The 13,456-nt window shown below is 36.3% G+C and overlaps 1 protein-coding gene across 2 annotated transcripts in view; it reads left to right on the top strand.

Moving 5' to 3' along the window:
* Nucleotides 1-13,456, top strand: part of LOC107031511 (sister chromatid cohesion protein SCC4) — a 64,631-nt gene that overhangs the window by 19,787 nt on the left and 31,388 nt on the right. For both annotated transcript variants that reach the window (XR_001458221.2, XM_015232917.2), the window contains exons 6-10: nt 400-438; nt 6,590-6,711; nt 11,650-11,796; nt 12,217-12,306; nt 12,388-12,512. Coding sequence is in view for 1 of the 2 variants with exons in the window: in XM_015232917.2 (XP_015088403.1) it covers nt 400-438; nt 6,590-6,711; nt 11,650-11,796; nt 12,217-12,306; nt 12,388-12,512 (523 nt within the window). In the remaining variant the exon portion in view is untranslated. The remainder of the gene's footprint in view (nt 1-399; nt 439-6,589; nt 6,712-11,649; nt 11,797-12,216; nt 12,307-12,387; nt 12,513-13,456) is intronic.

Below are 13,456 nucleotides of genomic sequence, written 5' to 3'. Positions count from 1 at the left end.
CCTCCCCGTCTTTTTTTTTTTAAATTTTCTGATTTTTTTTATTTAAAGCTGAATGACCTATATGCCATTATTTTAATATAGGGTATTACAGTCTGTGTTCTCTAGTCATAGCAGTTTGTACTCGAGGGTTACTGTAAATTTATTTTCCGTGACCTGGGCCTAATTAGATGTCATGTATAGGATAGGAACTGGAAATTACTATTTACCTTTTTGTTAAATACCAACATTGTAAGTTCCTTGTTGGTAGAGACTATAACATTTCGTATTGGTCTTGAAAATTTTGCAAAATTTCACGAATCAGTCCACTAGCTAGAGAATGCCTTCTAGCAATTTATTTTTATACCGTCATGTTTGGATTTTATTCTCATATCTGAATTCTGAATTGTTATATTCATGTAGAGGAGCTGAAAAAGTATGGGATTCTTGATGGAATGAGAGGTAAGAGCTCTTGTTTCTCTCTTATGCATTTATATTTATCTTCCTTAAGTGATGCTAGATCATGAGATGCCATATTATCAATTTTTTTTATCTTTGGTTTTGTTTCGTTTAGTTAGAAATAAAATCTTGTCTATTGTCATTTTCACTATTTTCTGTGATATTATTGTCTTTATTTTAGGTAGACATGAAATTATTGTTAGCTATAGATTATCTATTTTTTAGTTGGTGCTTTTAGGCTTATTCTTTTGGTAAGAGATAGATTCTAGTTTACTTGTGGCAGTAGTTTGTTATAAACTACTCTGCTGGTAGATTTGTAAAGCTCTACTCTTTACTGAGTAATATTTTGTAGGCGTTTTTGTCTCTAAAGTAGCATCTTTTATCTGGCATGGGACCAGACAGATTCACTTATATTGAGGCTCGGATAGACTATTGTTGCGACATAATAGGCTCTGCTTCATGAATTTCCCAGTTGACTATCTCTGTAATAGGATTTTGTAGTATTACCCCACTAGGTAAATCGTTCGCGTTTTGCGTGGTGGTGAACTACGTTAATTATCTACTTCTGGACATTTGATGATATAAGTATTGTCGAGAGGGTACAACCTGTGATAAGTTTTCAAAAATATTTTATCCAAAGAATATATGAAATGACTTTTAATCTTAAAATGAAAAAGATATGATTCAAAGTGTTTATGAATTTTGTTATTAATTGTTAATTTTATTTTAGTTCATCACCTATGTCTTTCGAAAAGATATGTAAGTGTTTCATTGTCTATATTTGTATTTTCAAAAAGTAGTTCAAAATTTTATTCATCAACTATGAGAGTTTTTCTCCTATTCAAGGCCTCTACATATACATCTTATATAATTAGTTGTGTACTTGATAAGTTTATTAAAATAGAAAAACACATCTCTTGGATTTCAATGAAATAACGTATGTCGCTCAAATAATTTGGGTTAAATGATGTCTTGGAAAGTCCCTTATTCAAAATCATATACAGTCGATGACACTACTTTGATAGACAGAAACATATTTTGTTGTTTATGTTTCAGTCAATATGGTTAAAACTTTATTGTTTGGGACTTTTAATCTAAAATTTATAAGAAGATAATTATTTCTTTAATATTTGATTAAAACTTTATTGTTTGGGACTTTTAATCTAAATATTTGATAAAGGTTGAGTACAATACTTACAATCCCACTACATTCCTAAATTTTTTGGATGTAACTAATTGACTGAATGTTTCAATAAGATAGAAAGTTGAATAATAAGAACACTCAAAGTCCCTTCTTGGACATCTCATGTATCTTTTAGTCATTGTAAACTCTATAAAGATCAATGTCATTAATTTTACAAGTTTAAGAATTCTAATATACATGAAACCAATAGTCTAATGATTATATTAAACTCTTGATTAGCATAATTTTACTTCAACATAATGATCAAAAGTATACACATTTAAAATAAAGTTTAAAACATGTACTCAAAAATAAAAATTAATATAATAAGCATAGATTAATGATTGTAAAAAACATACCAGAAATTTTAATAATAAAATGAAACATAGAGGAAAAAGTCGAGCCCATTGAATGCATATTATCCCCTAAAGAAAATTATAAAGGAATAGATCCTCTCAAGACAGAATAATTCTATTCGCTAGTGTGTTGATACAAAAATAATGGTGTCAGTGAGCTACTCAACAGGAGCAAAGTGCAAAATATTTAATTGTGCAGAAGAAGAAGAAGAAGTTCAGAATTTTCGTTGTGATAATATGAGAGAAAATCCCTCTATTTATAGACAACAAAGGGTAGTGTGAATAAATTATTGTTGTGCCTTATCGGAAAGGTCACGACTCTTTCGACAAGTCACAATTTTTTTTATAAAAGTTGCAACTCTTAGTAAAAGTCGCAACTTTTGATTTTAATGAAAGGGAAGACTAAATTTGAAAATAAGTAAGTTAAAAGGGAATACTGATTTGTGGTGGTGCCACATAGGCGGGCTAGGGTTCTCTTTTATATAAATATATGATTGTTGTCATGATCACTCTCATCTGTTGCGTGATTGCTTTCCACCTGTTTATCAGTGTCTTCAGTTTCCATCAAGGTCTCTTTATCCCCCATCATCTTTGAGGATTTCTCACTATCCTTGTGATTGTTGGACTGTTCTCAGTGACTTGAGAATCACCGTGTAACGCTTTCTGCTATTATTTTCTCGATGCAATCGAAGATCTCTGGGCTGTCAGCAAGCCTTCTATTTCCCCCTGAAAGTTGTTAACGATAACTTAAGTTGCCACATCTGGGCCTATGCACCAAGCCTGTGAATTATTTGGCCAAGATGTATAACTCCCTTTGGGATTTCCTTTAAATGACTCACATGCCCCTCATTTAAATGGCTCACGTGCCTCATGAGCTTACATCGTGACTTTATTTGCAGGGGCCACATGCTGCTGTATTTGAAAATCCCTAAGTTGACGGGATTCACTATCATTATCACAGATCCTCTCTGCTAAAATCCTTTGGTTAAATTGTTGGACTGGGTGAAAGGTGTCTTCTTTCCCCTTATTGTTTTTCAGCATAATTTCAAATCTTGGCGAACATTCCAGCCAGATTTGAAAGTAGAATTTTATGCGATTCCGGGACACAACCACCTCTTTTGGAAGTTTTCTACCGTTATTTGCGACCAGGATCCTCGGCGACTTCATATGATTTTTCAGTTCTGTTTCCTCCTCCGTAGCCACCCAACCTTCACAGATCTCGCCTATCTCTTATCTCTTGGAAGACCTTCTTTGACCATAGGCACAGGGAAACTCCCATCGCTCTGATCCATGTTTCTTTAATAGGCAGACTTAGAAATACAGCCTGTTGTTGATGTACACCATTCGAGATGAAGGCTACACGTTTTCCATCGCCACTGGCCCTGAATAATCTGCTCTGCCATGTTTCTGTTTGGGAACTCAAATAGAAATCTCTTATCATTTAGCTCGTATATGTCATTCCGAAAACATTCTTCCAGTTAGAAGACGACCATCTTCTTAGATTTGCTAGAGTTTGCCTCTCTGTAGACTTCTCCCTATAAAACCCTACTAGACATCTAGATAAAAAGTCGCCTTCCTGAACTCCTATTTTATCTAGGATTTTCTACTGTACCCCTCATATTTTTGATCTCTGCATTGCGTAAATTCCTGGATTGCTATTTACTATCTTGAATAGCAGTAGCATACGGGTAATCCAAGACCACCCTAGTGCTGGGTATTTTCATCTTTAGCTTCTGACATTTAATGAATCTATCGATCTTCAAAGAAATGTCCGACCTCCCAACATTCGATGCCAACTCTGGTATTATAAATCCAGACCTCCTCCCTCTATAAAATGCTATGATGTTTATGAACCTCCCATGTATATTATGCTTTCTTGTGCAGTAGTGCTCCGACTCATGCTCAACCATTGTCCATCTTCTTGTCTCCTTCTTTTTTTCCTTGGATGCTTCTCTTAAGCAATTGCAAATCCGTTCCATCACCTTCCTACTAATAGAAGATCTGTGCATCATCTTTCTGCTTCTCCTACCTATTCGTACCATTCAACATTGTCATTTTCCTATCTGGTGAAATCACAAGACTTAAATCATGTGTTGAAATAGATTCGATTTTCCTCTATTCTATTGGAAAGTAGTTTATCAATAATCACAGTGGGTGTTTATTGTTGGCTTGAAAGAAAAGGGTTGAATCTGGTCGGAGTAACCGTAAAAGATGTGCTTCTCTCTCCTAAGAAGTAGGAGAGAAAGGGTATTGGGAACTGTGTCCAGGTGCTTTTTATGACGTGCTGAAGTGACTAGTTTAAAAGAGAGAAATAATTTTAATGACTATGTTGCAGAATTGAGGAACTGTAAGATCCCAATGGAAGAGCTTTTCCCACCTCCCGAAATAATAGGAGAAAAGAGTACACAGAGACATTTGGTAGTTTCACTTATCATAAATGCATTTCTTCACCTTCAGTCATGGACGCCTCTCTGTGTGAGATTGGGTATATGAGAGTATCCCTTGATTCTTTTGTTTTGAATTGTTCCAATCTTTGTAATGATGAGCATATTGAAATGCCCTTTTGATAGTTGCACATCCAAAGGAATTGAACTATTTGGAAGGATTTTTTTTGTTATGGGCCGCTCTGAGCTGGGCAGCCTGGGAATTTGGCGCTAGTCTATTCCGATTCATGGTGAGGGAGGTCATGCTATAGAACACTAATCAACCGAGGGCCCTTAAGAAGGGTCCCTTGATGGGTCCTTTCTATCTCAGGGAGGGCTATGCGAGCTAAGGCAGGATTACTCTCACCCTTCTCTTTCATTATTGCTATTGAAAGGAGTTCATGGTATGCTCAAGAAGGCAAATATGGATGTATGGTTAAGGGGGTTCAGGGTGTTATACAATGACGGTGGAAGTCTGGAAACAACACATTGTATACCAACGATACTCTGATTTTCTGTGATGTTAAAGTGAAGCAAGCCTCACATCTGTTGTTTATAGCAACTGTGAGGCGGTCAAAGGCCTTCTGTCAACTGGAGGATTGATGCCTTCAGGAGGAATTTCATATGGCAAGTATTTAAGTAGAAGAAATGCTACCATTTAGTAAACCAGAAAACTCTCACAAACCGGAGGGTGGGTGGGGGTCTAGGAATTAGAAACTTGAGACAGCAAAACAAGAGTACTAATGAAATGGCTAGGGATGTCTACCATTGGAGTCACCTGGGTTGGAACTTCGGCTTGTTGGAACTTAAGCTTTAGAAGATTTTAAATGATTGAAGGTGAATAGATTGATTTAATTTTTCAAACATCTGGAAAATTTAAGAGGAACTATTTGGCAAGAGGACAGGATGGTATGGGAAAGAAACATCAGAGTTTTTTTTTTGCTGTGAAATATGCTTATAAGGTTCTAAACAGGGTTTGGACAACATTATGGTCCTTGGCATTGGAAACACTACAGAAGATGAAGGTACCATTCAAGGTGGTATTGTTCTGCGGGTTAATGGTGAAACAGGCTGTTTAACACATGACAATTTGATCAAGAGAGGATTGGGCATGTGCTCAAAATACTTGTGTGTGGTAAAGACAGTGAAAGAATTAGCTATTTATTTTTACATTGTCGGGTGACAACAGATTGTGGAAACTGTTCATGGGTATAAAAAGCTTGAGCAGAGAATGCCCAGGAGAACTGATGAAATTTTGGCATACTGGAATGGCACAGGTGCAGGATCGGGACAGAAGAGGTGGTGGGACAATGTCCTAGATTTTATTTAGGGGGAAGAGAACTCAAGATGTTCTGAAGAGTTAAGCTAACTCTGAATAAGCAATGAAGGGTATATTTTTTGTTTTTACTTTCTATTTAAAGAAGCTTCTGTACAAGATGTTCTCTTGTAGATCTCATTGGGTCCTTCTGTTTGGTTGCTATTTTTTTTTTTGGTGAATTTTCTTGGTCTCTTGTAACTAGTTTGAGTTCTTAGCACAATCTTTGTGCTCAAACACTTGTTGAATATATTAAAATCTGTTACCATTTTCAAAAAAATAAAAAACAAAGTGTGTGTGTGTGTGTGTGTGTGTTGTGTGGTGTAGACTGGCTTGGGGTTGTCTTTTAGTAGGTTGGGCCAGGCCAAGCTCCCATATAACATGTTTACTAGCCGCTGGTAAGTTGCAATAGCACTAAATTGTTGAAAATTTCTATCTTATAAATACGACCCTCATGAAGTTTGTTTTTAAGTGACTCATAATATTTGATAAATTGATTTGACAATTATGACATCTTGCTCTATCTCCTTGTCCTCCCCTCTTCATTTCCCTCTTTTTCTGTCTCATTTTTTTTCCCTCTCATGCTTCTTTGTTTCTCTATGCCTGTTTGCCCTTTCTCATTCCTTCCCGGCCTTATCTCCTTCCTTCCCTTATTTGTTCTACATCATTATAATTGTATATTTGTGTAGTGTTATTAATATACATCTAACAAACTGTCCACTTCACTATGCAAAATTTCAATTTTGTGGAGAAAAAAGTGATTTTATATATGGTCAGTGATTATCTATATTGTTGGTGCATGTGCTTTCTGTAGTGTGATGCTATAGGTATTTTCTTACATTTCTTTAAAACTGTTTCTGCGATGTTCTTGAGCCAGAAGTGGATTTGCAACACTCTGCTATTTGGATTGCCAGTGTCTATTTGATGCTCCTTATGCACTTTCTTGAAAACAAAGTAGCAGTTGATCTTACGCGTTCTGAATTTGTTGAAGCGCAAGAGGTTTGCTTTCTAGCTCTGTCTATTTCTGTTCATTGCCATTCAATAACTTAAAGCTCTATGGATTATTTATTAAAGAATGAAATCTAGTCAGCTTACTAATTTGATAAGGTAATTAATCTAGTAAGGTTACTCAAGCAGCTTACCAGTAAAATCATGGGTTTTCTATGGGTGGAGAGGAGTGGTTTTGTCAAGAATGTCGAGGGTTTAAAATGCTACAGTGAGAATTAGAATATAAATGGCTGCTATAGCAACTCTGCTGCTCTACATGTTAATAGTTGCTTGTTCGAAAAACAACAAAAGGTGAAGTCCGTCAGTTTCCTATAAGCCGGCTATACCAAATGGTGTTACAGACAAAACACAAAGAACACGAAATTAAGCTCAGCAAATAAGGAAAAAGAAGCAGATTGTTGAGAACTTGATGATTTGATGAATACTAAGGACATCTTTATAAGGTGATGGGGGGAGATGTTTAGGTGTTTGGAACTTCTTGGGCAATGTTAAAAACTATGAAGTATTTGATGTTTTGTTGGAGGAATGGGAGAAAGAGGGGAAGACGTAGGGTATGGAACGTGGTTCCTCTTGCGATGATGTGGGTTATTTGGAGAGAAATAGGAGAGCTTCTGAGGGGATAGATTTGAGTTCTACTCAGCTGACGAGTAGTCTCCTGTCACTTTATTTTCTTTTATTGCACCCAGAATGTTCCTTGTTGTATAGAAGAATGGGTGGAGTTTGTAGAGAATTATGTCCTTTTGTATTCTTTATCTTTTGGTATTAACCATTGTATACAATCAGATTTTTGGCCATGTTTATGAATGAAATACGTTAATCTGATTTTAAAAAAAGAGTACACATTTTTAAGTGTTAAACACAAGATGCATATGGTATTAGCCTAATGTGGGATAGTGTCTTGCAAAAGAACTGGATACTTTCAATATTCTAACTCTATTATTTATTACCAGCACTTTACTAAAACTTAAAATGAAAAAAACCAACTTCAGTTGGTTTATTTTGAAAAGATAAAAATTAGATGGTAACAGTTATAGTTACTGAAGAACCTGCTGAATAGTATCACTGGAACCTAGTATGAAAAGCTTTTCATTAATTCAGTTTTGGATGCCTTACCTACTTACATGATGTCCATCTTCCCTATTCCTAATGGGGTGATACAAAGACTTGATAAAATTAGGAGAGATTTCTTATGGAAAGGGACTGAGGAAAATGATTCCACTGTCCAACATTTAGTCAAGTGGAACAAGGTTCTCTGGGGGAAGAATCATGGGGGTCTATGACTAAGGAATTTGAAAAAGCAGAGCAAGACTAAAGTGGTTATGGAGGTATTCTCAAGAGCCTCAACCATACTTACGAAAAGCAATTCAAGAAAAATATGGAGAGGAGAACAAGTGGATGACAAAGGAGGTCCTTACACCATATGGGGTAAGCCTATGGAAGTCCATCAGAATCTTGTGGCCTCTCTTGAAGATCAATACGACCATCAGGGTAGGAAATGGCATCAGGACTTCATGTTTGGAGGAAAAATAGTTGGGCATTTTAGCTTGAAAAGTATCTTTCCGGAGATGCATGACTTGGTAATAAATAAACAAGTGAGTGTAGCTGAGGTTTGGACACGACATTGATGGAATTTCCAGTTTAGAGGGAACTTCAATAATTGGGAAATCGAGACTGACTGATTTTTTTTAAAGGCTGGAAGCTTTTACAGGAACAAGGTATGAACATTATAGATTATGGTGGAGCAGAAATAACAAAGGCACATTCAAGGTAAACTCTGCATATAAGTTGCTAATTCAAGATGAACTACAACCTTCTCTTTGGCCTTGGAAGCAGATTTGGAAACCTAAAATTCCTTCCAAGATGTCATGTTTCACTTGGCTTCTTTCAAGAGAAGCAATTTTAACACAAAATCTCAAGAAAGGGAAGTTCTCCATGTGTTGTAGATGCTATTTATGTGGGGAAGAGGTTGACACAATCAATCATCTGCAGCTATGGAGGATTTTCATTAGGCTCAGGGGTTTTGCTTAGGTTATGCCTAACAGAATCGCACATCTTTTACAGTTGGGGAGATGTAGGGGTGGGAGCTGCTGATAGAGATTGATGGAGGATTGTTCCAGCCTGTATTTGGTGGACTGTTTAGAAAGAAAGAAATGCTAGATGTTTTGAGAGCATGAGCTGTGGTCTTCAATAGATCAAACTAAATTGTATCAGGGTTTTTTGCTTCTGGTGCAAGCAGATGTATTTAGAGGGCACTGAATCCATTATAGATATCCTAGGTTCCTGTTAGGATTCGAATTCAGTTTTCTTACTATTTTAACAAGCTGTAGATATGGTTTTAATGCAACACATGCACTGATTCAATGAATATACACAATGTTACCTTCTCAAAAATAGAGAAGCTTTAATCACCTGAATCTCACCGGAAAAGTCTTAGCAGTTAGAATCACATTGAAAAGCTTTGATCACAAGAATTTTGACAACAAGTTACTCAATTTAGCCGAGATGCTACTAGAATTATCATTCAAAAGAAGCATGGTTCCATTGAACCAAAAGATAGTGGTGCTGCTAGAATTATCACCCCGAAGAGGAAAGAAGACGGAAAAACCTTAAGCGGGCAGATGGTGTATGGCCACAGCTACAGCCAGTAAATGAAAACTAAGCCTCTATTAAGATCATAGATGATATGTGAGAAAATAAAAGAGAAGAAGATATATGTTTTAGTTGATGATTTGATGAATAGAAACCAACTATATAGATGTTAAACACAAACCACATATACACTCCATTGTGTAGAACATCTAATATAAGAACGTAACAATTCTATGGATTCCGTCTCTAAAACTTTTCCAAGCCTCTTTAAGATAGAAAAGGGAAGGGGAAATGAAGTCAAGTGTAAGTAGACAAAACCTCTAAAACATTGTTAATAAGAACCAAACTTCCCCTCAAAAGAAATCTTGTCTTTTCTGGTTCAATAATTTCTTCTTGCATTTTCCAAGATTCTTTCCTATATGGAGATGGAAGCAGAATGGCTCCCGAAGGAAGCCTAAGATAAGTAGTAGGAAGAGAACCAGTACCACTGCCCAAAAGCTTAACAAGAGGTTGGATGTTTGAGACATTGTTAACCAAGAAAAGTTGACATGAAGATTGGCGGTGTTTTGCTGTGATTCCTAGCATCACATGGAATCGAAGTGTCATTTGGAAAAAAAGTATGTGAAATGTGTGAATTTCAGGCCTTGCAACATGGTGCAAAACCCTTAAGCAATGGTTGATGTATACCAGTGTCTATCATATAGTGAAGACCCTCTATACCAATATTAAGAGGCAAGGAGAGAGGGAATCCCCTGCCTTATGCCTCTTTGGTAAGAGGGGAAACCCAACGAGCCATCATTGAAGCAATGATAAGAACATGAATTTGACGGAAGTAAAACAGTGAGATCCAACTGATCCATTTATGCAGAAAGCCCATATTCTCCAATAGAGAAAGCAGGAAACTTCTACATGATCAAAAGCCTTCTCTATGCCAACTTTGCAAATGATGGCATGGATGATTTGTCAATATTTAATGAAAGCCAACTATTGCACAGAGATCATTTTCCTGATAATCCTCGTAAGTTTTTCTACAAGAACCTTTAGAGATGATCTTGAAGGAACTAAAAAAATTTCTGCTGAAAAATTTCTTCTTGTTTGAGAATTTCGTCAAGATCCACTTGGAGTCCTGCTCGCTGAACCATTTCACCATTAGAGAGGGTTCTTGTTTTTGCTTCAATATTAAATTTCAGTAAGTCAGCAAGTATATATGATTTCCTGAATTTCGGAAGTCAAAAGTGTAAAGATTCCATTCCGGGATGTCAATTTGGAAGATTAAACAGGATGGGGGAGATCCTTTACAATGAAAAGGTCTCACCGGCCTTTTAATCATAGCAACAAAATTTTCTGTTTCCATCCACGTATGTTAGAATTTGAAATAAGAATGCGGCTTGTTTCCTACTGCTTGCACTGAAGCACGATGGGAGAATGATTAAATAGTATTTAGTAATTATGGATTGCGTGATATAGCAAAAACAATCGTCCTTTCCAAAGAGCCAAAATATTATTCCATCTTCCTGTCATAGAAACCCCACCGTTTTTTTGGATTTCACAGCTGAATATTAGTTTCTTGAAAGCATATAATGTAGCGTACCACTTCTTGACTAAGTTGACATTTAGACATGCGTTTTGGGATCATGATTTCAAATCCCAAATTCTCAAAAAAAAAAACAAGATTTGGGATTCCTAAGTGTGATTTCAAAAATTTTTATATGTAAAACTTGACCATAAGTTTATATTTTACAAAAAAAGACCATAAGTTTAAATTTTGTGGAAAATGATTCATGGTCAATGTGAAGAGATTGTCCCTACCATGTTGGAGAATTTTATCAAAGAATAACTAAATACTACTATGGCTGATCTATTGGACTAGTGAATCCTTGTAAAATTACGTGTATTTGGGAGTTTATAATAACATATAATCACAAATATCTATTTATAGAAGGAACATGGAGAAATGTGATTTACTAACTCAGTGTCTTAGGAAATTCCGATATGTTTATGAACTATGATTTGCTCTTTTAGTGAGATTACATAAGAGTTGTGGACTTCAAATCAACATGATTTTAAATCACTGATTTCCAATAATGTCCAAACGGCTCTTAAGAGTTTTAAGAGCAAGCATTTGTCCGAAAAAAATCAACCTGGTTTGGAGAGTGATATATCCCTTCCTTTTGCCAATTCCCCTTTGGTAATTTTCAGCCGTTGTCAATTTGGCAAATTATGACTCTATACGTACAGGAACTCATTATTAATTGTGTTGTCACTCTTTCTTTCTGTTATGTGATACCATGCATTTATTATATGATGGAAAGGTTAATAGAATCTTATATTTCAATTTAGGCATTGGTGCAGATGAGAAGTTGGTATATTCGCTTTCCAACAATTTTACAAGCTTGTGAGTGTGTTGTTGAAATGCTTCGAGGACAGTATGCACATTGTGTCGGCTGCTACGATGAAGCAAATTATCATTTCCTTGAAGCTTCAAGGGTATGTATAAATTTGAATCCTTCTTGAAGAGCCTTCCTTATTTTCGGTAAGAGTATAAATCAGCTAGTGCAAATCATCATTTCCTTGATGCTTCAGCGTAGTATATTTTAAACATAAAATGCAAAGGAGTTTTCTCACAACTCCGAAAATTTGTGTTCTTGAATGGGAATTACATGCGGCTTTTATGTTCAAGTTATTGGTACAAGAAAGACATCAGTAATGACCACGTTCAGACTTCTATTCCTTTCCATCACGGCGATTAAATCTGTTCATATTTCTGCCAACTTGTCCGCTATAGGTTGGCTTCTAACTTATGTTGCTGCCCGTTTATGCTACTAAATCTGTTGGTTAATAATAGTAAGTTTGGGTTTTCTTGCTCTTTCTGTTTTCCTTTTTATCAGTATATTCTTTTCTGTGCAGCTAAGTGAGAACAAATCAATGCAAGCCATGTGCTTTGTTTATGCAGCAATCTCTTACATCTGCATGGGAGATGCTGAATCCTCAGCAAAGGTTGGCACAGTTCCTTCCATATGGAGATACTTATCTCTCTCTTTGGATATCTGTTTGCTGAGCACTTTTGTTCTGCAATAGGCCCTTGATCTGATCGGACCAGTTTTAGGAGTGATGGATTCTTTCACGGGAGTGCGAGAGAAAACGAGTGTCCTCCTTGCTCATGGGTTTCTACTGATGAGGCAGCAAAATCTACAAGAAGCAAGGTAGATCTTCTATCAAAAATGTTTATTTTGGGAACACTTGTTTTTTATTTGGATTTTGAGTCTAGAGTATTTAATGCATGAAACAAAGTCGTGTTGTATTTCTCTGCAATATGCTTAAGTATTGTACTAAAGCTCAGTTGGTAAAATAACATTGCTAACAGTGTCGGTCATATACAAGTGGTATGCCAAAAAGTAGATAAAATGCAACATAATATGAATCTCAATAAATGATGGTTGATCTTCTATAAACTGAACTTTGGAGGTGCATTACGAAAAAACTAGGAATGAGAATTTATTCTCAAATTTATGTAGTCTTTTATCCCTTCGAAAGATCTCATATACCACTTGATCTTCCTTTAAGATGAATTGTGGTGGTGCATAAAAAGGAAACTCGGAGTGGGAGTGTATTCTTCAACTATGCGTAATCCAATCCGTTCAAAAGCTTTCATATTTCCACTTTGTTATTTTACTCAATAAAATTACCTTACCAATAACAAAGAACAAAAGATGCTTAGCAAAGTACATTTTATTAGTCTTCCGAGTACTTCCAATTTCCATAAAAGCTCGTGGAAAAATCAAGAAGTTCTCACTCCGAGGCACTAATCCCAATGTAACTTCTTAAAATCATCTCACTACCCAAAAACCGCACCAGTGATCCGTCGGACCATCGGAATTCATCTCTTTCTCCTTCTTCCAATTGCCTCCCATCACAGCCTCCTATAACCTATTGCGACCCCACCCCCAAAATTACCCATCACCAGAAAAGCACATCACGCGCTCTCACACGCCTCACATGCTGTGGCGTGGGACTCAATCTCCCTATAGGTCACTAGATTTTCTTTCCGTTGCCCTCTCTCTTGCGACTCGGCATAGGCTATCAGTATCTCTTTTCCGATCTGTCTATTTCTGTCCTCCCAGAGCTGTCATGGGAGAGGACACCATCT

The sequence above is a fragment of the Solanum pennellii genome, chromosome 9 (assembly GCF_001406875.1).
Source record: "Solanum pennellii chromosome 9, SPENNV200".
Lineage (NCBI taxonomy): Eukaryota > Viridiplantae > Streptophyta > Magnoliopsida > Solanales > Solanaceae > Solanum > Solanum pennellii.
This window is presented reverse-complemented; position numbering and strand designations above follow the sequence as displayed.